Source organism: Thalassophryne amazonica, chromosome 16 (assembly GCF_902500255.1).
Source record: "Thalassophryne amazonica chromosome 16, fThaAma1.1, whole genome shotgun sequence".
NCBI classification, from domain to species: domain Eukaryota; kingdom Metazoa; phylum Chordata; class Actinopteri; order Batrachoidiformes; family Batrachoididae; genus Thalassophryne; species Thalassophryne amazonica.
Genome location: NC_047118.1, coordinates 53,758,700 through 53,780,309, shown reverse-complemented (window position 1 = coordinate 53,780,309; position 21,610 = coordinate 53,758,700). Strand labels below are relative to the sequence as shown.

The 21,610-nt window shown below is 43.8% G+C and overlaps 1 protein-coding gene across 2 annotated transcripts in view; it reads left to right on the top strand.

Annotated features, from left to right (window-relative positions):
* The window catches only part of LOC117527692 (ethanolamine-phosphate cytidylyltransferase-like), a 70,849-nt gene extending 51,865 nt beyond the window's left edge, over nucleotides 1-18,984 (top strand). For both annotated transcript variants that reach the window (XM_034190148.1, XM_034190149.1), the window contains 10 exons: nucleotides 10,041-10,107; nucleotides 10,198-10,282; nucleotides 13,092-13,133; nucleotides 13,598-13,730; nucleotides 15,026-15,108; nucleotides 15,182-15,259; nucleotides 15,345-15,410; nucleotides 15,490-15,555; nucleotides 17,592-17,680; nucleotides 18,623-18,984. In XM_034190148.1, the coding sequence (XP_034046039.1) occupies nucleotides 10,041-10,107; nucleotides 10,198-10,282; nucleotides 13,092-13,133; nucleotides 13,598-13,730; nucleotides 15,026-15,108; nucleotides 15,182-15,259; nucleotides 15,345-15,410; nucleotides 15,490-15,555; nucleotides 17,592-17,680; nucleotides 18,623-18,761 (848 nt within the window). In that variant the 3' untranslated portion in view covers nucleotides 18,762-18,984. The remainder of the gene's footprint in view (nucleotides 1-10,040; nucleotides 10,108-10,197; nucleotides 10,283-13,091; nucleotides 13,134-13,597; nucleotides 13,731-15,025; nucleotides 15,109-15,181; nucleotides 15,260-15,344; nucleotides 15,411-15,489; nucleotides 15,556-17,591; nucleotides 17,681-18,622) is intronic.
* The last annotated feature ends 2,626 nt before the right edge of the window (nucleotides 18,985-21,610 follow it).

Below are 21,610 nucleotides of genomic sequence, written 5' to 3'. Positions count from 1 at the left end.
AAAAGTATCGGACCTTTTTATTTTTTTGCAAAAACCTGATGGATTTGAATCATATGTGCTTGCATGAGCCAACCTTGAACCTTCGTGCGCATGCGTGAACTTTTTCACGCCTGTCGATTGCATCATTTTCTGGTAAGCAGCCTTTGTGTGGGACGTGTGCAGTGCGCTCGGTGGATTTTCATTTCAAGGAAAAAGATGGAACGACTGGAACAGCGCCGCATCAAATTTTGCCAGAAACTGGGCAACAGCCGGGTGGAAACCATTCGGATGATTCAGACGGCTTTCGGTGACTTTTCAATCGTGTGACTATCCGAGAAATTGTGGAAGAGGTGGGCATGTCACAGCATGTCCTGTGAGACCAACATGGAGGCGCTTTTGCGCCGCCGTCAGCAGCAGCATGAATTTCACCAACAATCTTTTCATGGCCAAATCTTCTGTCACAGTGGAATGTACCGAAAAAGTGCTGATGTCCACCTCTTCCGCAATTTCTCGGATAGTCACACGATGGTCCCGCATCACCACAGCGTTCACTTTGGAAATGATCGGGTCATTTCAGCATGTTGATGGCCGACCGGAGCGTGGCTCGCTCTCCACCGTTGTGCGGACGTCTTTAAACCAGTTGTACCGCTTGTTGGGAAAGTGTCAGTACACGGACCCACAACAGGGGGCGCAAATGAACGGACAATGAAGAAAGTCAAATAACAAGGCTTTACTGTTGTGAACACGCACAACAAATACAACAAATCACAATTTCGGTCTCAAGTTAAATTCCAACGGTGTTGTGTGGGCAGGCTCGACGATAGGAGACGTCTGTCCAAGACGAACCGGAACCACCCGATTTCCTCTGCCACCGAACCCCGGGAATACCGGAACCGCCAAGTCCCGAACTCCCAGGTGGTCTCTGCCTCCGCTCGTCGGATCCGGTACTGCTGGCGAGGAACAGACACAGTCAGACGTGGGTGCGGCTGCACCCAACAACACGTGGGGTGGAAAACACCACCTCCACCTCTAATCAGAAAACAACACTGTCTAGTAACTAGGATACTTACCAAATACGTTCCTTTCACAAATGATGAAGGGCTGGCTGAGTTTGTTACCTCCTTGGTAGAGCGATATCTCGGCAAATGAGGTGGAGATGCCGTCCTGCTGATATACCTCCTCAGTGATTGGGATCAGCTGTCTCCAGTGATAGATGACAGCTGTCATCCTGGCTGCTCCCGTAAGGCGGCAGCGCCCTCCGGTGCCTGGAGCCCGCACTCCAGGCAGGGCGCCCTCTAGTGGTGGTGGGCCAGCAGTACCTCCTCTTCAGCGGCCCACACAACAGGACCCCCCCCTCAAGGGCGCCTCCTGGCGCACGACCGGGTTTGTCAGGGTGGCGACGGTAGAAGTCGGCCAGGAGGGCCGGGTCCAGGATGAAGCCCTTCTTCACCCAGGAGCGTTCTTCGGGGCCGTACCCTTCCCAGTCCACCAGATACTGAAAACCCTGGCCCATCCGTCGGACGTCGAGGAGCCGGCGTACGGTCCAAGCCGGCCCTCCGTCGATGATCCGGGCAGGAGGTGGCGCCGGACCCGGAGTGCAGAGGGGTGAGGTGTGATGGGGTTTAATCCTGGAAACGTGGAATACTGGATGAATCCGCAGTGAGGCCGGAAGCTGGAGCCTCACTGCGGCGCGGAAGCTGGAGCCTCACTGCGGCGGGATTGATGATCTTGAGTATTTTGTATGGGCCGATGTATCGTTCTTGCAGTTTTGGGGAGTCCACTTGAAGGGGAATGTCCTTGGTGGACAACCACACTTCCTGCCCAGGACGATACGTGGGAGCTGGGGCCCGCCGCCGGTCTGCATGGTTCTTCGCCCTCGTCCGGGCCCTCAACAAAGCAGAACGGGCGGCACGCCACACCCGACGGCACTTCCGTAGGTGGGCCTGGACCGAGGGCACACCGACCTCCCCCTCAACCACCAGAAACAACGGGGGTTGATACCCCAAGCACACCTCGAAAGGGGAGAGGCCGGTGGCTGATGACACTTGGCTATTGTGGGCATACTCGATCCAGGCCAGGTGGGTACTCCAGGCCGTCGGGTGCGTGGCTGTCACACAGCGTAGGGTCTGCTCCATCTCCTGGTTGGCCCGTTCTGCTTGTCCGTTGGTCTGGGGGTGATACCCGGACGAGAGACTGACCGTGGCCCCCAGCTCCCGGCAAAAGCTCCTCCAAACATGCGAGGAGAACTGGGGACCGCGATCAGAGACGATGTCTGATGGTATCCCATGCAGACGGACGACGTGGTGGACTAGGAGGTCCGCTGTCTCCTGGGCCGTTGGTAGCTTCGGGAGGGCCACGAAGTGGGCCGCCTTGGAGAATCGGTCCACTATCGTGAGGATGACAGTGTTTCCCTGGGACGGCGGAAGACCCGTGACAAAATCCAGGCCGATGTGAGACCAGGGGCGATGAGGCACGGGCAGCGGCTGCAGCAACCCCGATGTCTTGCGGTGGTCAGCCTTGCCCCTGGCGCAGGTGGTACAGGCCTGGACGTAACCCCGGACGTCGGCCTCCAGGGACGCCCACCAGAAGCGCTGCCGGACGACTGCCATGGTTCGTCGCACCCCAGGATGACAGGAGAGCTTAGAACCGTGACAAAAGTCCAAAACTGCAGCCCTGGCTTCTGGTGGGACGTAAAGTTTGTTCTTCGGTCCGGTTCCGGGGTCCGGGTCTCGTGTCAGGGCCTCCCGGACGGTCTTCTCCACGTCCCAGGTGAGGGCGGCCACGATAGCGGACTCCGGGATGATGGGATCCGGGGGATCCAACGGCTCCGTTTTGACCTCTTCTTCATGTACCCGGGACAAAGCATCCGATCTTTGATTTTTGGTCCCGGGACGGTAGGTGATCCGGAAATCAAAACGGCCGAAGAACAGTGACCAGCGGGCTTGCCTGGGATTCAGCCGCTTGGCGGTCCTGATATACTCCAGGTTCCGGTGGTCAGTGAAAACCGTGAATGGCACGGACGTTCCCTCCAACAGATGTCTCCACTCCTCAAGAGCCTCTTTCACCGCAAGGAGCTCTCGATTGCCGACGTCATAGTTCCGTTCGGCTGGGGTCAACCTGCGGGAAAAATAGGCACACGGGTGAAGGACCTTATCGGTCTTCCCGCTCTGGGACAGCACGGCTCCTATCCCTGAGTCCGAGGCGTCCACTTCAACCACTAACTGGCGACTAGGATCGGGCTGCACCAGAACAGGTGCAGACGAGAAGCGCCGTTTCAACTCCTTGAATGCAGCATCGCACCGATCCGACCAGGTGAAGGGGACTTTTGGTGAGGTCAGGGCTGTCAGGGGGCTAGCTACCTGACTGTAGCCCTTAATGAACCTCCTGTAGAAATTAGCAAAGCCTAGGAACTGTTGCAACTTCCTACGGCTTGTGGGTTGGGGCCAGTCTCTCACCGCCGCAACCTTGGCCGGATCAGGAGCGACGGAGTTGGAGGAGATGATGAACCCCAGGAAGGACAAAGAGGTGCGGTGGAACTCACACTTCTCGCCCTTCACAAACAGCCGGTTCTCCAACAACCGCTGCAGGACCTGACGTACATGCCGGACATGAGTCTCAGGATCCGGAGAAAAGATGAGTATATCGTCTAGATATACGAAGACGAACCGGTGCAGTAAATCCCGCAAGACATCATTAACTAATGCTTGGAACGTCGCGGGGCGTTTGTGAGGCCGAACGGCATGACCAGGTACTCAAAGTGACCTAAGGGGGTGTTGAATGCCGTTTTCCACTCGTCTCCCTTCCGGATCCGAACCAGATGATACGCGTTTCTAAGATCGAGCTTGGTGAAAATTTGGGCTCCATGCAGGGGTGTGAACACCGAATCCAACAGGGGCAACGGGTATCGGTTGCGAACCGTGATCTCGTTCAGCCCCCTATAATCAATGCATGGACGGAGTCCGCCGTCTTTTTTGCCCACAAAAAAGAAACCTGCGCCCATCGGGGAGGTGGAATTCCGGATCAACCCGGCAACTAATGAGTCCCGGATGTAGGTCTCCATTGATTCGCGCTCAGGCCGGGAGAGGTTGTACAGCCTACTGGACGGAAACTCACTGCCCGGAACCAAATCAATGGCACAATCATACGGACGGTGGGGGGGAAGTGTGAGCGCCAGATCCTTGCTGAACACGTCGACAAGGTCGTGGTACTCCACTGGCACCGTCCCCAGATTGGGCGGGACTCTGACCTCCTCCTTAGCTTGGGAGCCGGGAGGAACCGAGGAACCTAAACACACCCGATGGCAGGTCTCGCTCCACTGAACCACTACCCCGGACGGCCAATCAATCCGGGGATTGTGCTTCAACATCCAGGGAAATCCTAAAACCACACGGGAGGTGGCCTGAGTCACAAAAAACTCGATCACCTCTCGGTGATTTCCCGACACCACCAGAGTTACAGGTGGTGTCTTATGCGTGATCGGAGGGAGTAGGGAGCCATCTAGTGCCCGAACCTGCACAGGCGAGGTAAGCGCCACCAGAGGGAGCCCTATCTCCCTAGCCCATCTGCTGTCCAGCAGATTCCCCTCAGAGCCCGTGTCCACCAGTGCTGGGGCCTTCAGGGTTACATCCTCATAAAGGATTGTAACTGGGAGTCGTGTGGCAATGTGGGTGTGTCCCACGTGAATGTCTCGGCCCACCCCTAGCCCAGTTTCTAGGGGCGGGCGTTGGAGTTTAACCGCTCGGGGCAGTCTCTCATATGGTGCTCTATTGCACCACAAACAAAACAAGCTCCGTGGGCCCGTCTCCTCTGTGCATCTGGTGCCCTAAATGTTGCCCTACTCGTGTCCATAGCTTCGTCAGCAGGGGGAGCTGTGGCCCCACGGAGCGCAGGGGCCGTGGAGCGTGGGGAGGGCGGAGCGCGGTCGGAACCGGAAGGGAGAGGGACGGCGCGTGCCCGGCCACGCCCTTCGTCTCGTTCCAGCCGACGTTCTTCTAACCGGTTGTCTAACCGTATGACGAGATCGATGAGCCCATCTAAATCCCGCGGTTCGTCCTTAGCTACCAGATGCTCCTTGAGAACCAAAGACAGTCCGTTTACAAAGGCGGCGCGGAGGGCAGTGCTATTCCAGCCGTACCTCGCAGCCGCAATGCGGAAGTCGACTGCATAGGCAGCTGCGCTCCGACGCCCCTGTCTCATTGACAGTAGCACGGTTGAAGCAGTCTCGCCCCTATTAGGGTGATCGAACACGGTTCTGAGCTCCCTTACAAACCCATCGTATGTCAGAAGGAGCCGTGAATTCTGCTCCCAGAGCGCTGTAGCCCAAGCGCGTTCCTCACCGCGAAGCAGGTTTATTACATAAGCTACTTTACTAGCATCGGTCGCGTACATGACGGGACGCTGTGCGAAGACGAGCGAGCACTGCATCAGAAAATCCGCGCACGTCTCCACACAGCCTCCGTACGGCTCTGGGGGGCTTATGTATGCTTCCGGGGAAGGTGGGAGAGGTCGTTGAACAACCAGTGGAACGTCTATGTTACGCACAGGGTCTATGGGAGGGAGAGCCGCAGCGGCGCCCGGAGGGCGCGCTTCCACCTGCGCGGCGAGAGCCTCCACCCTGCGGTTCAGGAGGACGTTCTGCTCGGTCATCAAATCTAACCGAGTCGTGAAAGCGGTGAGGATCCGCTGCAACTCACCGATTACCCCTCCTGCGGACGCCTGCGCGTCCTGTTCTTCCATTGGCCATTCAACAGCCGGTTGACGCCCCTCAGGATCCATGACGTTGGCCGAGATATCCTGTTGGGAAAGTGTCAGTACACGGACCCACAACAGGGGGCGCAAATGAACGGACAATGAAGAAAGTCAAATAACAAGGCTTTACTGTTGTGAACACGCACAACAAATACAACAAATCACAATTTCGGTCTCAAGTTAAATTCCAACGGTGTCGTGTGGGCAGGCTCGATGATAGGAGACGTCTGTCCAAGACGAACCGGAACCACCCGATTTCCTCTGCCACCGAACCCCGGGAATACCGGAACCGCCAAGTCCCGAACTCCCAGGTGGTCTCTGCCTCCGCTCGTCGGATCCGGTACTGCTGGCGAGGAACAGACACAGTCAGACATGGGTGCGGCTGCACCCAACAACACGTGGGGTGGAAAACACCACCTCCACCTCTAATCAGAAAACAACACTGTCTAGTAACTAGGATACTTATCAAATACGTTCCTTTCACAAATGATGAAGGGCTGGCTGAGTTCGTTACCTCCTTGGTAGAGCGATATCTCGGCAAATGAGGTGGAGATGCCGTCCTGCTGATATACCTCCTCAGTGATTGGGATCAGCTGTCTCCAGTGATAGATGACAGCTGTCATCCTGGCTGCTCCCGTAAGGCGGCAGCGCCCTCCGGTGCCTGGAGCCCGCACTCCAGGCAGGGCGCCCTCTAGTGGTGGTGGGCCAGCAGTACCTCCTCTTCAGCGGCCCACACAACACCGCTCCTTAATCTGTGTGATGCCCAGAGGATCGTCACCGAAAGCCGTCTGAATCATCCAAAAAATAAAATAAAAAAGAAAAAGGTCCGATACTTTTCTAACAGACCTCGTGTGTGTATATATATATATATATATATATATACACACTCAACAAAAATATGAACACAACACTTTTGGTTTTGCTCCCATTTTGTATGAGATGAACTCAAAGATCTAAACCTTTTTCCACATACACAATATCACCATTTCCCTCAAATATTGTTCACAAACCAGTCGAAATCTATGATAGTGAGCACTTCTCCTTTGCTGAGATAATCCATCCCACCTCACAGGTGTGCCATATCAAGATGCTGATTAGACACCATGATTAGTGCACAGGTGTGCCTTAGACTGCCCACAATAAAAGGCCACTCTGAAAGGTGCAGTTTTATCACACAGCACAATGCCACAGATGTCGCAAGATTTGAGGGAGCGTGCAATTGGCATGCTGACAGCAGGAATGTCAACCAGAGCTGTTGCTCGTGTATTGAATGTTCATTTCTCTACCATAAGCCGTCTCCAAAGGCGTTTCAGAGTGTTTGGCAGTACATCCAACCAGCCTCACAACCGCAGACCACGTGTAACCACACCAGCCCAGGACCTCCACATCCAGCATGTTCACCTCCAAGATCATCTGAGACCAGCCACTCGGACAGCTGCTGAAACAATTGGTTTGCATAACCAAAGAATTTCTGCACAAACTGTCAGAAACTGTCTCAGGGAAGCTCATCTGCATGCTCGTCGTCCTCATCGGGGTCTCGACCTGACTTCAGTCCGTCGTCGTAACCGACTTGAGTGGGCAAATGCTCACATTCGCTGGCATTTGGCACGTTGGAGAGGTGTTCTCTTCATGGATGAATCCCAGTTCACACTGTCCAGGTGTTCTCTTCATGGATGATGCGAAGGAGATGTGTTGCACTGCATGAGGCAAATGGTGGTCACACCAGATACTGACTGGTATCCCCCCAATAAAACAAAACTGCACCTTTCAGAGTGGCCTTTTATTGTGGACAGTCTAAGGCACACCTGTGCACTAATCATGGTGTCTAATCAGCATCTTGGTATGGCACACCTGTGAGGTGGGATGGATTATCTCAGCGAAGGAGAAGTGCTCACTATCACAGATTTCGACTGGTTTGTGAACAATATTTGAGGGAAATGGTGATATTGTGTATGTGGAAAAAGTTTTAGATCTTTGAGTTCATCTCATACAAAATGGGAGCAAAAACAAAAGTGTTGCGTTTATATTTTTGTTGAGTATATATATACACAGTAGTGTTCAGAATAATAGTAGTGCTATGTGACTAAAAAGATTAATCCAGGTTTTTGTTACATGGGAAACAAGGTACCAGTAGATTCAGTACATTCTCACAAATCCAACAAGACCAAGCATTCATGATATGCACACTCTTAAAGCTATGAAACTGGGCTATTAGTAAAAAAAAAAAAAGTAGAAAAGGGGTTGTTCACAATAATAGTAGTGTGGCATTCATTCAGTGAGTTCGTCAATTTTGTCGAACAAACAGGTGTGAATCAGGTGTCCCCTATTTAAGGATGAAGCACCTGTTGAACATGCTCTTGTCTTTGAAAGTCTGAGGAAAATGGGACGTTCAAGACATTGTTCAGAAGAACAGCGTAGTTTGATTAAAAAGTTGATTGGAGAGGGGAAAACTTACACGCAGGTGCAAAAAATTATAGGCTGTTCATGTACAATGATCTCCAATGCTTTAAAATGGACAAAAAAAACAGAAACACGTGGAAGAAAACAGAAAACAACCATCAAAATGGATAGAGGAATAACCAGAATGGCAAAGGCTCACCCATTCACCCATTGATCAGCTCCAGGATGATCATAAACAGTCTGGAGTTACCTGTAAGTGCTGTGACAGTTAGAAGACACCTGTGTGAAGCTAATTTATTTGCAAGAATCCCCCGCAAAGTCCCTCTGTTAAATAAAAGACATGTGCAGAAGAGGTTACAATTTGCCAAACAACACATCAACTGGCCTAAAGAGAAATGGAGGAATATTTTGTGGACTGATGAGAGTAAAATTGTTCTTTTTGGGTCCAAGGGCTGCAGACAGTTTGTGAGACGACCCCCAAACTCTGAATTCAAGCCACAGTTCACAGTGAAGACAGTGAAGCATGGTGGTGCAAGCATCATGATATGGGCATGTTTCTCCTACTATGGTGTTGGGCCTATATATCGCATACCAGGTATCATGGATCAGTTTGGATATGTCAAAATACTTGAAGAGGTCATGTTGCCTTATACTGAAGAGGACATGCCCTTGAAATGGGTGTTTCAACAAGACAATGACCCCAAGCACACTAGTAAATGAGCAAAATCTTGGTTCCAAACCAACAAAATTAATGCCTCGCAGATGTGAAGAAATCATGAAAAACTGTGGTTATACAACTAAATACTAGTTTAGTGATTCACAGGATTGCTAAAAAAGCAATTTGAACATAATAGTTTTGAGTTTGTAGCGTCAACAGCAGATGCTACTATTATTGTGAACAACCCCTTTTCTACTTTTTTTTTTTTTTTACTAATAGCCCAGTTTCATAGCTTTAAGAGTGTGCATATCATGAATGCTTGGTCTTGTTGGATTTGTGAGAATCTACTGAATCTACTGGTACCTTGTTTCCCATGTAACAATAAGAAATATACTCAAAACCTGGAATAATCTTTTTAGTCACATAGCACTACTATTATTCTGAACACTACTGTGAGTATGTATGTGTGTGTGTGTGTGTGTGTGTGTGTGTGTGTGTGTGTGTGTGTGTGTGTGTGTGTGTGTGTGTGTGTGTGTGTGTGTGTGTGTGTGTGTGTATAGATATACACACACACACACACACACACACACACATATAATTTGGGGATAGCAAATTAAAGGATAATGCACATTTAATTCTAAAAACTGGAGGGCCTGCATGGTCCACAACTGTAATTTACACTAGATCCAGATGTGGTGAATTGTTTGTATTTGTATGAGGAATAGTAAGCACTGTTTGAGTACTGTAGTTTCTAGACTATAGGCCTAAGTCACACCAGTGCATAAGTCACATCTGTCAAAAAATGCATCATGAATAGGAACAAAAGACAAGATCACTTTTTTACCAAAATCAGAGCACTGATCTAACCAATCTTTGTCACCATTTTTGCTGTTTTTACCCCATAACTTTACAACATTCACTCAAAGATGATCCAAACTATACCTTTTTGGAATTTTCATGATCAGACGCATAATGTGGTCTACCTTTCAATATGATTGGAGTATTTGTAAATTTTGACCCCTGTGTAATTCTTCATTAACCCCTACGTGGCTGCTCATTGAAATATCAAGTGGGTACCCTGCTTTTTCAAGATTGTCTCAGGATTATTTGTGCCAATTACAGATTTCTCTGTAAATATTCTGTTAATTGCTGCACTGTTCATGATGAATTGTTTGACAGGTGCGAAAAGATGATAAATTCATTAGTTACATTTTTTCTCTAAATGGTTTATGTAACAGGACAAATGTCCTTTTAGATGATATAACGTTAACAGTGGATGGAAAGGATACATACGAAGAGGTGAAGAAATCAGGACGTTACAGGTGAGATTCACATTTGAAATGTTCAGTCAAGAAGGGAAGTTCTTTCAGATGTAACGGTTCTCACACGTGAACTTTACTGTGCTGTTCCAGGGAGTGTAAGAGAACCCAGGGGGTTTCAACCACAGATCTGGTTGGCAGAATGCTGCTGATGACGAAAGCACACCACAGTAACATCGTGAGTACAAAATTACATACCTCCACCATGGAAGAATTATTTAAAAAAAAAAGTAACTAGAGGCACTTGGTTGAGCTTTTACCTCAGCCAAGGCACAACCAGCAGTCCAAACCCACATTCCAACCTGTGTGAGGTCAATACATTATTTCATGACAAATTTACTTAAATGCCAAAAATGGCATATTTCGGCATTGTTGAAGATGTCTATAATAAATATAAAGTGTATAGAGTTAAGCAACCTATAGTATGTAGACCTGGGTTTGATTCCCAGTCATGCTACCTCTCTGTGTCCATGAACAAGACACCTCATCTGCATTATCCCAGTCCACCCAGCTGTAAATGAGAACCAGCCTTGGTTGGGCAAGTAACCCTTTGGAATCCCTTCGGAATGGGACCTGGACTATCATCCTATAGGCTGGACTGGCATCCCATCAAGCCTGCGAGCCTTTTCACGCAACAATTTCTGAACATGAGCACCAGCACAGTAGGTCTCAGGGCCTGCATAGGACTTACTCTCTGTCTGCATCAATGTACACAACCAAGGTCATGTACATTAGGGTGCATTACGTTATTATGCAAAATAATTTTTTTGTTTTAATTGTAGAATGTTCCTTTACCCTGTCTAATTTTTTACTCTTGCTCTTCTCATATATCCAAACCAAATATTATTACATTTGCTCAATATTTAGAGGTCCCACCAGCCACTTGTATATTTGGGGAAATTTGGACGGCCAAACAATTTTCTTAAGAATAGAAAATATTGTAGTGAACATTCTGAAGCTTTCAGAACATAAGCTTGGTCTAAAAAAATTGGATGTATTGTGTGTTTAAATCAGGCTTTATATGATTAAAGTTGAAATCAGAAATTTAAATTGCAATTACTCATTAAAAACGGCAACTTTTTGGCAGTTTGATAATAGAAATTGTGATATATTATATACACAATGTAAACACACACTCCAAATACCCAATATTATACATTGTCTGGATTTTTGAGCATAATTTGTTGTATTTGGTGGGACCTCTAAACATGCGTGGATTTCCATAATATTTCACATACCAATATAAAAAATTAAGCATAGGTAAACGTTAGATTTCCAACCGTCATATTTTTGATGCACCCTAATGTACATCCAGTGTGTTGTGTTGTGGTTTTCAAGCCCAGCGGCCATGCTTTTTAAATCTCAAGTACACGTTGCACTCAATTGTGCACCCAAGGTGTGGTCAGGTAAAAGTGGTGCACAGTATATTTGCATATTTAAACAGTGCAGTACTCAGATGACCCTTGTATAAAATTGGTTTATGATGTACATATTCCCTTCCCTAGTTGTGCACACAACCAAGCTGAAGACAACCATTAAACAAAATAAAAATAAATACTTGCGGAAAAATGAAAAAAATTCAACTCAGGGAGCGTTTAGTGTTTGTTGGCTGGTACTGACCCATTGGTTTACTCACCCTTTTTCTACGTAGACGTGGCCAGGTTTTAAAGAGAACAACAGAAGACTCGACTGGACATACAACTGCTGTCATCTTCAAAAAAATTCAATAATTCACACAGCATATACTAGGGCTGCAACAAACAATTATTTGGATCATCGATGAATCTGATGGGGTTTCGACTCGATTAATCGGATTAGCGGGGAATTTTTTAAAAAATGTGCCAGGAAAACAATTTTTCTCTCCTTCCATCACTTTATTTAACAACAGAACATTATTTGAAAACCTAAAATACTTGAAAATCAACAAATCGTCAAATGTCCCTTGGCTGTTGAAATATAAAATAATAAAGAATAAAACAGTTTATAATAAAGAACAAAAATAATTATTTCAAATGGCATTGCTTTATCAAAGTGCTGAGTTGCCATAAAACAACACTGAAGCATATAAATGTTATAAAATATATGGTGAAAAAAAGTATTTTTGTTGCTGCAAATGAGCAATTAGCATAACCAGTTAACCATAAAACCTAAATCAAAAACTGTAGCCTGACTCATTATATGTGCAACATTCTCTGTATAACTTGTAAACTGTGGTCATTTCACAGTGACACATGTGACTCGTGTCTCTTTCTCTAAAATTGTATTGTAGCATTATTAGTTATTATTAATATATAAATAAAAATAAATTAAAAAAAATTGAATTTGTAATACACAACATCAAACGCTGAGCCATTAATTATTATACAGAAAACAAATGCACAAACATGCTGAAATGCCAGCATCTTAATGCTAACTTTAACATTGAAAATGCCATAGACATGCTATGTTAATGCATTAGCATCGGCGTTAGCATAAAATATCTATCAACTGTTTCAGAAAACCATAACAGGTCAGTTTAACATAAAAAGGTCAATATTCCTCACAGACATATGCTCTTTAGGGTTTTAGTGGGGAAAAATTAAAATAAAGCAAAATAAAACAAATGAAACCAACGAAGCAGCAGCTCGAACCACTCCTTCATTTGTTCAAGATTCAAAGCAAAGCTCGGTTGATCATATGGAAGAATGAAACATTTGCGGTAAAACAGTTATTTAGCAACTAATCGATGACTAAATTAGATGACAACTATTTTAATAATCGATTTTAATTGATTAACTCGATTAGTTGTTTCAGCTCTAGCATATACATATCTCGATGGAAATTAGTGGGTGCATGCACTACAGTGCTGACTGCCATGCATTCTGGTGTTATTCCGGGTTGAGATTCCAGATCTGGCACATTGTTTGTTTTTTGGCTGAGGCATGTCTTTTAACAAATTTAATGTGTTCACTTTCCATTGTGTCTAATTTGCTTGTTGTTCTCTTCAGGATAGTTCAGACTATCAGCAGCACACAGACAATTTTGGAAAGGTACGTTTCAAACAAGCAGTATTCCCAACACCAAATCCGTAGTTTTTCCGGTTTTGTGCAGCTTTTTTCCCAAACTTTTCAAATCCTTAGCAGACGTTGCCATGTTGGCCAAAGGTCAGCTTTTATTAAAGCGAAGCCTTTGGTGTCTTGTAGTTAAGATGTGGGCTTTGCCAGTGGAGCCATGAATGGCACCTCTGTTCCAGGACGGAGAATGTAACTCGGAGTTCTGAGATTCTGACAAGAGTATCCAGTCACACCAAACTTAAGACTGAATAAAGCTGTGAATCTGGCACAGGTTGAATAAAGGAACCAAAGATTTGTGGGCCAGCTTTTGACTTTTCATGTCCCTCCATCCAAATTTGGCAACACTGTCTATTCACCACTAGGTGGAGCTGATGCAGCAGAAGTGTCATCTGTTCAAAACGCTGTAGTTGATGATGTTTATGTTGATGTACTTTGCCAATAAGGGCCACAGTCCCTGGATGGGGCTGTCTCAGTTCCTGCAGACTTCTCAGAAGATCATCCAGTTTGCATCTGGACAGGAGCCTCAGCCTGGAGACACCATCATCTACGTGGCAGGAGCCTTTGACCTCTTCCGTATCTTTTTGCCGACCTAATAGGAGAATCAGTTTTTGGAAATATTCTACAGTCAGAATGCAGGCAGAGTTCCAAATAAATAATTATAATAAAAAAAAAAAAACTGGAAAGGTTGGGATGAAACAATGATCCTTATATTTTCTTTGACTTCTGTTTTATTGCAGACAGTGTATGAACCCAGAGTATTCATGTTTTGTGTGGTCAGCTTCATTTCATTTGTTAATATACATCTATTCATGCATTTAAGGCCTGCAACGCATTCCAAAAAAAAAAAGTTGGCATGGGGCAATTTATTCTAAATATAGGGATAAAGTCATCACTTTTACAGCCAGTTTTCTTGAACCAAGTCAGAGGATGAATGCATGAACATTTCCAAGTCATCTTGTACTGTGTAGTAAATCTGTGTCAAGTAGGCAATTCTCAAAAACTAAGTGACCATACTGGAAAGAGGCCTCTGTGGTTCTGGTTGGGGAAACTAGATAGTGCAACTTTTGTTGGTTGCAACACCAGTTACATAGCTTCATGATGAAGTGGTATGGAGGAGGATTATTCTTGAAAAGAACACACGAAGCTTCAGCTGCAGTTTGCCACAAGGCACATAAGAAACCCTAGCTTAGATTTGATCTGTTTTCCTGTTTTACATTCCTTCTCCAACATGAAGCTGTGAATGTTGCGCAATGCCCAGTTTCTCCGCTCACACCCACAAAAACCTACAATTCTGGCAGAGCTATCAAGGGAATTTTGGTGGCTTCCCTCACTAGTCTCCTCATATAGCATGGTTTGAAACGCATCTAGTGTGGGGAAGTTTTTTTTTTTATTAAAGCCATCATCTTTCTCACTCAGCTCAAGGGTCAACACATTTATCTAGTTAACAACAGTAGCTAATTTTTTTTTTTTTTTTTTTAAGTATTTGTATGTGGGGGTTCAGGGCTAGTGTGTGTATGTGTGTGGGGAGGGGGAGGGAGTTAGGGTAAGGAGTTATATGTGGGGGTTGTGTGTGTGAAGTGGGGTTGCAGCAGTTCCTGTTGCTAGGCAACAGGCCAGTCATAGGTGGGCAGACATATGTATGTGGGTATGTACATATGTATGTCCACCTATGACTGGCCTATTGCTAAGCAACAGGCCAGTCATGACTTATACATATATATATATATATATATATTTTTTTTTTTGCATTTTCTATATCAACCCAACTTTTTCCTGTTTGGGGTTGCAGTAGGTATTCGCACATCCTTTCACTGACTAACGTAAGCACAAAATCAGCTATTCTGAAGCCTTCACTTGCTTCCTGTCAGATGTTGGCCATGTGGACTTCTTGGAAGAAGTACATAAGCTTGTCGAAAAACCATATATTATCGTAGGACTACATTTTGATCAGGTGGGTCTTGTTCCTGACTCTTGGGTTAACACTTTACTGGACATTTCTATTCACTTTTCTTTATGCTTTTCAGGAGGTGAACCGATACAAAGGCAAAAATTACCCCATCATGAACGTTCATGAGAGAACCCTCAGCGTCCTGGCATGTCGAGTGTGTATCCTCTTTTATTTGTAATCATTTGACCTTTTAAAAATTCATGAGCAAACTGAACAAGTTTTGTGTGCTTTCGTCACAGTACGTGTCAGAGGTGGTGATTGGTGCACCGTTTGCAATCACTAAAGATTTGCTGGAGCATTTCAAGGTGAACACAAGCAGAACAGTTACCACTGTCTTATTACTGACAAAAAAAAAAAAAAAATAACACGAACGTGTGTCTGCAGGTGGATCTCGTATGCCACGGAAAGACGGAAATATATCCATACAGGGACGGACCCGACCCTTATGCCGTAAGACGTTTTTAAATCGTGAAACTCTTGTGAGGGGGCATCTTCAGGAAATAATGTTTAGTAGTGACACAAAGTGCTATTTTAGCAAAATTTCTTAAAAACGGTTAAAGCAGAATTCAGTAAAATAGTTTTTCCATAGAGGTGCAGGACTTGCAGGTGCAGAGAAAAAAATAGCCTGAATAAAAAATATGACTCGAGCAAACAAGCAAAAAAAATAAAAATAAAAAAAAAATACCCACAAACCGCTTGGGGCTGAAAGAAAGTTAAGGCTGTCTTATTGGACACATGGTGTCCTCCAAACTGATTGAATTTCATCAACAATCCTTTTTAAATGTGCAAAGAGAGGGGCAAGACTTGATAAGTACACATTTCTTTCTCCTTTTCAGACATGAATAATTTATTTTCGTGAACATTTGGTGTTATTTGTTACATCTGCCAAGGACTTAATAAAATCATCGGCAATTATTTATTTGTCTGTCGGTCTGTCTGTCTGTTAGCAAGATTACAAGCTACTGCACTGATTTCTATGAAATTTGCACCACAGATAGATATTACACCAAGGAAGACTCCATTAAATTTCGGAGGTGATCCAAATCCGGATTCTGAATCAAGATTTCCCTTTATATGGCCTTTGAAAGATTACGTCAAAACTGTTTCACGGATTCTCACCAAATTTCCACCACATAGTTATTAGGTCATGGAGTCTTCCATGCCCAAATAATTTTGGAGATGATCCAGATTGGTGGACATCAGAAATCTTTGTTTGTTCTTGTTTCTTTTGTCTTTATTTTTAAAACATGGTTAAAATCAATTCATCTGTCTGCTATATTGGTTTTATATATATGTGTGTGTGTGTATACACACACACACACACACACAGTTGTATGTGAAGGTTTGGACACCCCTGATGATTTCCATGATTGTCCTTCATTGGTTGTTTGGATCAGAAATTTCATCAGTCCACAGGACCTTATTCCAAAATGAAGTTGGTATGTCCAGATGTGCTTTAGCATACCTCAATTAACTGAGTTCGTGGTGTGTACGCAGAAAAGGCTTCCTCTGCATTACAACATCATATAGTGTCTCCTTGTGCAAAGTGCGCTGTATAGTTGAACGATGCACAAAGACACTATCTGCAGCAAGATCATATTGTAGGTCTTTGGAGCAGGTCTGTGAGTTGACTGACTGTCCTCACAATTCTTCGCTTCAGCTTATAAGATTTTTCTTGGCCTGCCACTCCATTTCCTATTTCCATTTCCTCACTATGTTCCTCACAGTGGAAACTGACAGCTGAAATCTCTGAGGTTGCTTTTTGTATCCTTCCCTAAACCATGATGTTGAACAATCTTTGTTTTCAGGTCATTTGAGAGTTGTTTAGAGGCTCCCATGTTGCTAATCATTAGAAGAGATGCAAAGAGGGGAAACATTTGCAAATGGCCACCTTAAATCCCCTTTCTCATGATTGGATTCATCTGTGTAAGGAGTTGAAGGGTCAATGAGATTACCAAACCAATTTTGTGTTCCAATAATTTGTGCTAAATGTATTCAGATCAATAAAATGACAAGGGTGCCCAAATTTATGCACCTGCCCAATTTTGTTTAAATAATTATTGCACACTTTCTGCAAATACTAGAAACTTCATTTCTCTTCTCAAATATCAGTGTGTTCATTTGGTATGTGATATATTTAACTGAAACTTCTGATCCAGACAACCGTTGATTTATAAAGGAAAATCATGAAAATTCAGGGGTACCCAAACTTTTGCATATAACTGTGTGCGTGTGTGTAATATGCCATTTCTATTGTAATGATTTTGTGCAGCAGGTTGGAACAATGTCCTGGAAACTCCTATATAAATATGTTATTATTTTTATTACCACTTTTATATTAAGTTTCAGAACCACTGTGCTAAAATATGGACTAAAGTCATTAACACTCTTCTGAGTTACCTGTTTTTTTTTTGTTTGTTTGTTTGTTTGTTTGTTTGTTTTTTTGCTTTGCTGTTGTTGTTTTGCTTTGTACTTTTTATATGCAGGAGCCTAGAAGGAAAGGGATCCTGCATATGGTTGACAGTGTGAACAACCTCACAACAGAAGCCATTGTGCAGAGGATAATCAAAAACAGGTTTGTTGATCAACTTATTTCCCAGTGAAGAATCAAAAAAGACTTGGGGCTCTATCTTGATGACCAACTGTATTTGGGGCGTGTCCAACTCCACTTTACAATTTAAAAGGGTGCATAATTTGGGCGTAATATGAATTAAACCAATCACATTGTTACCCTCTTTGCTTTTAAGAAGGGTGTACGCTGGAACCTTGTGCAGGAAATGACTGAAGTAAAAGGTTTTCTGGAAAAGAAATGGATCTCCATCAAAGCACATGAACAGACCATTTGCAGGAGCAACATCTCCATGAAGTGAAGCTGTTGACTGTCTTGTTTCTGCAACACCTCCATCACCATCTGCCTGATCTGCTCCATGTTCCATCAGGCGCAGATGGCTTCTACTGTAGCTGGGCCTGAATTAGTTTTCTCTGCCTGAAAACTTTGGGGAGGAAATACGAGTAAACCAGTGTAAAAAAAATATGGTAAATACCAGAGTTCTCAAAAAACGTTCTGTATTTTTTTAATTACTTTTTACTTTTATTTCATTTTTAATTTGTGTTTTCACTTACGTTTAGTTTGAGTGATGAGGATGAATATAAGCCTGCATAAATTAGGCATATCTGAATGTTGCGTTGTACAAAGATCAGAAAAAGTGTGACTGACTTTGTTCCAGTGTGATTTAAACGGTACACAGTTTACATAGAAATCTGTGTATGAACAGTTGATAAATGAGGTGGCCAGGAATCAGTTCAAATACATTTGGTAGTTACACAACGTGGGAGGCATCAAAATGACAACTGCGCCAGTCGGTAAACAGAAATGATGCTTACACTGCGCTACTGTGCACCATCTGCAAGATAGGGCCCCTGGAGAATGAAGTGTCCATTATATTTTACCCTCTGTTGGAGAAAACTGATGTAATAGATTGTTAAACTTTTTCCATTTTGATTTTGTTTGATGCAGGTTGCTATTCGAAGCAAGAAACCAGAAGAAGGAGGCCAAAGAGGTTGTTGTATTCCAGGCCACGAGGGGACAGGAAGAAGAAAAGCCTAAAGAGCGAGCGCAGGCCGTGCTGCAGACAAGCCATCATAACTTTAATTAAGCTCCCTCTGAACGTGTGTATTAAAACCAAGCCCCTTCATGTGCGTTGTTAACTCGTGATGGGCCCAGCGTGGACTCTACTGTGTGTGGGGAAAAAGCCTGGAGCAAGACGTCACCACACCTTTGTCTCTTTTATATGGGGATATTTTTCCACTCTTTATGACTGGGTTCAAGCACGTGAGAAAACGACAAACGTTTGAGGATACATTGCTGCTTTTCCCCCCGGTGACGTCCTCAGAAGTGATCGAACACACACGCTGGAGGATGTAGAAAACTGCGACAAAAAGTGTTACGTTTTTGCTTTCTAATGTGACCTCATGTGCACAGCAGATGCTCCTCTGAGCGGCCGACTACAAGCTGCTGAGCAACATCGCAACTTTTGCTTTATTGGTTGTGCAGGTTTTTAAGTCCACAAATGCACATTTTTAACTCGTGCACACTGACCTTTTGAGTGCAACTACTGAGACTCCTCTCTCACGCTGGAACATAAACCACAAGAGGCTCAACACACGGAAGTACAACACGTGCTCAGTACTGACCTCATCATGTCATTTTTAACTCCTGAACATTTTAACCTCAAAATACAAATGGGATGAAATTATTATTATGATTTTTTTTTGAAGTTGTATATTTTACTCACCTCTTCTTCATTAACTATACTGTTGTATAGCAGGTTTCATATGGTTTAAAAAGCATCATGTCTGAAATTAGAATGTATGTATTGTTGGATCTACTCTATGTATTACTGATGACTCCCAGCTGACAGATACTGTATAAATTTATCAGATGACATTATATTACTGCTGACATTAATAAGAATTTATTCTGAAAAGCCCATGCTTATTGTCGTCACTGAAAAGAGGAAAAACTAGAGCATTGCGCTCGTAGAGTGCAAACATCACAACAACACTAGTTTACAATTCCGCATAATTTTACCTTGGAAAAACTTTTCAAGGTCAAAGTCCTGTTTGAAGTGGATTTTCATAAACTACATTAGATGTGATCAAATGTTAGGAGTATGTATTTAGTTCATGCACTTAGTTTCATTGTGGTGTTGTCAGGGTTTTGTTTTTTTTTACTTTTTCTGTGTCTGAATTCTTTTTCAGATAATTTTCACAGAACATTGGTTATCTTTGCTTTGTAAAATTTGCCATTGCTTTTTTGGCACTTGTTGTCCAACTACTGGAAGACAGGCAAACTGGCAAAATTGGAACCTCTAGCCAATTTTGGCAGTGTAGGTAAACCAATAACAGAAAAATGAGTGATTGAGGCACTTTTGATTGAGATATAATGTAAAATGTACACCAAAAGGGATTTTCGATATTAAATTCAAATGTCCACAAAATCCACAATCAGGATCAAACTTTGCCAGGTGATAGTGAGTGCCAGTCTGCAGATCATTACCAACTATGGGAGTGATTGGGGCATGTTTGGTTAAGATACAATGTAAAATATTCACTAAATGGGGTTTGTTAAATGTAATTGGCCACAAAATCCACAATCCAGATCAGATCTACATCAAACTTAATCAGGTGATAGTAAATGCCAGTCTGCACATCATTGCCAAATATGAGAGTGATTGGAGCATGTTTGTCAAGATACAATGTAAAATATTCACTAAATGGGGTTTTAAATGTTAAATGTAATTGGCCACAAAATCCACAATCCAGATCAGATCTAGATCAAACTTTGCCAGGTGATAGTGAGTGCCAGTCTGCACATCATTACCAAATATGAGAGTGATTGGAGCATGTTTGATCAAGATACAATGTAAAATATTCACTAAATGGGGTTTTAAATGTTAAATGTAATTGGCTACAAAATGCACAATCCTTATCAGATCTAGATCAAACTTTGTCAGGTGATTGTGAGTGCCAGTCTGCACATCACCTTCAAATATGAGAGTGATTGGAGCATGTTTGATTAAGATATAATGTAAAATATACATTAAATGGGATTTTCAATGTTAAATTTAAATGGCCACAAAATCTGTAATCTAAATCAGATTCACATCAACTTTGTCAGTTGATAAAGGATACCATCCTACATAAAGCTGTCAAACATGAAAGAAATTTGATCTTTTTGACAGTTATGAATTTTTGAAAATTTTGTTAATGTTAAAGATTGGGATTTTTCCTGATTTTGATTTTGAAAATTGAATCAGTTCTTGCCTATCATGATATGAATATTTAGTAAAAAAAAAAAACATTTCCTAACGATATATGAAAAATTGTGGGCTCCAAGCTGTTCACAGCAAACAGACAAACAAACCAACAGGGGCAAGGTTATACAACCTGTGGGAGGATTGTGTATGTTGCCAGATTTGATAACTGATGTATTTCCTTTCTGCACCTTTACAAATAGTGTGTTGCTTCTGAGTGACTGACTTCACATCATGTCTTGCACGATCATGTCCTTGAATACTTATTTGCACACCAGAGATAAAAACAAGCTCATAATTGAGCTTTCTACTTCACTGTTAGTAGTACATGAGTTCAAAGCCAGTTTTGGCTTAATCTGTACCACTTACGGTGCTGAAACAACACTTACAATCCAGTTTCAAAGAGCTCCAAAAGGTGTGTCAACCAAGACTTCAACATTTCGGGTTGAATCTTGTCCTGGCAACTTATCACTGACAGTCACTGTCACATGACAGACACTGACATGTCAGTAATTTTATTTCATTAAATAAATAAAATTAACTTAAGAACTAGATTTTACTTTTTTTTTTTTTTTTTTTACAAAATTACACAATTCAAGTATTTTTCTGTAGTCTTAGTGCATGGTTAAGGAAGCCCAGCCCCCCCCCCCCCCCCCCCCCAAAAACCCCGCCCCATGAAAAAAAAAAAA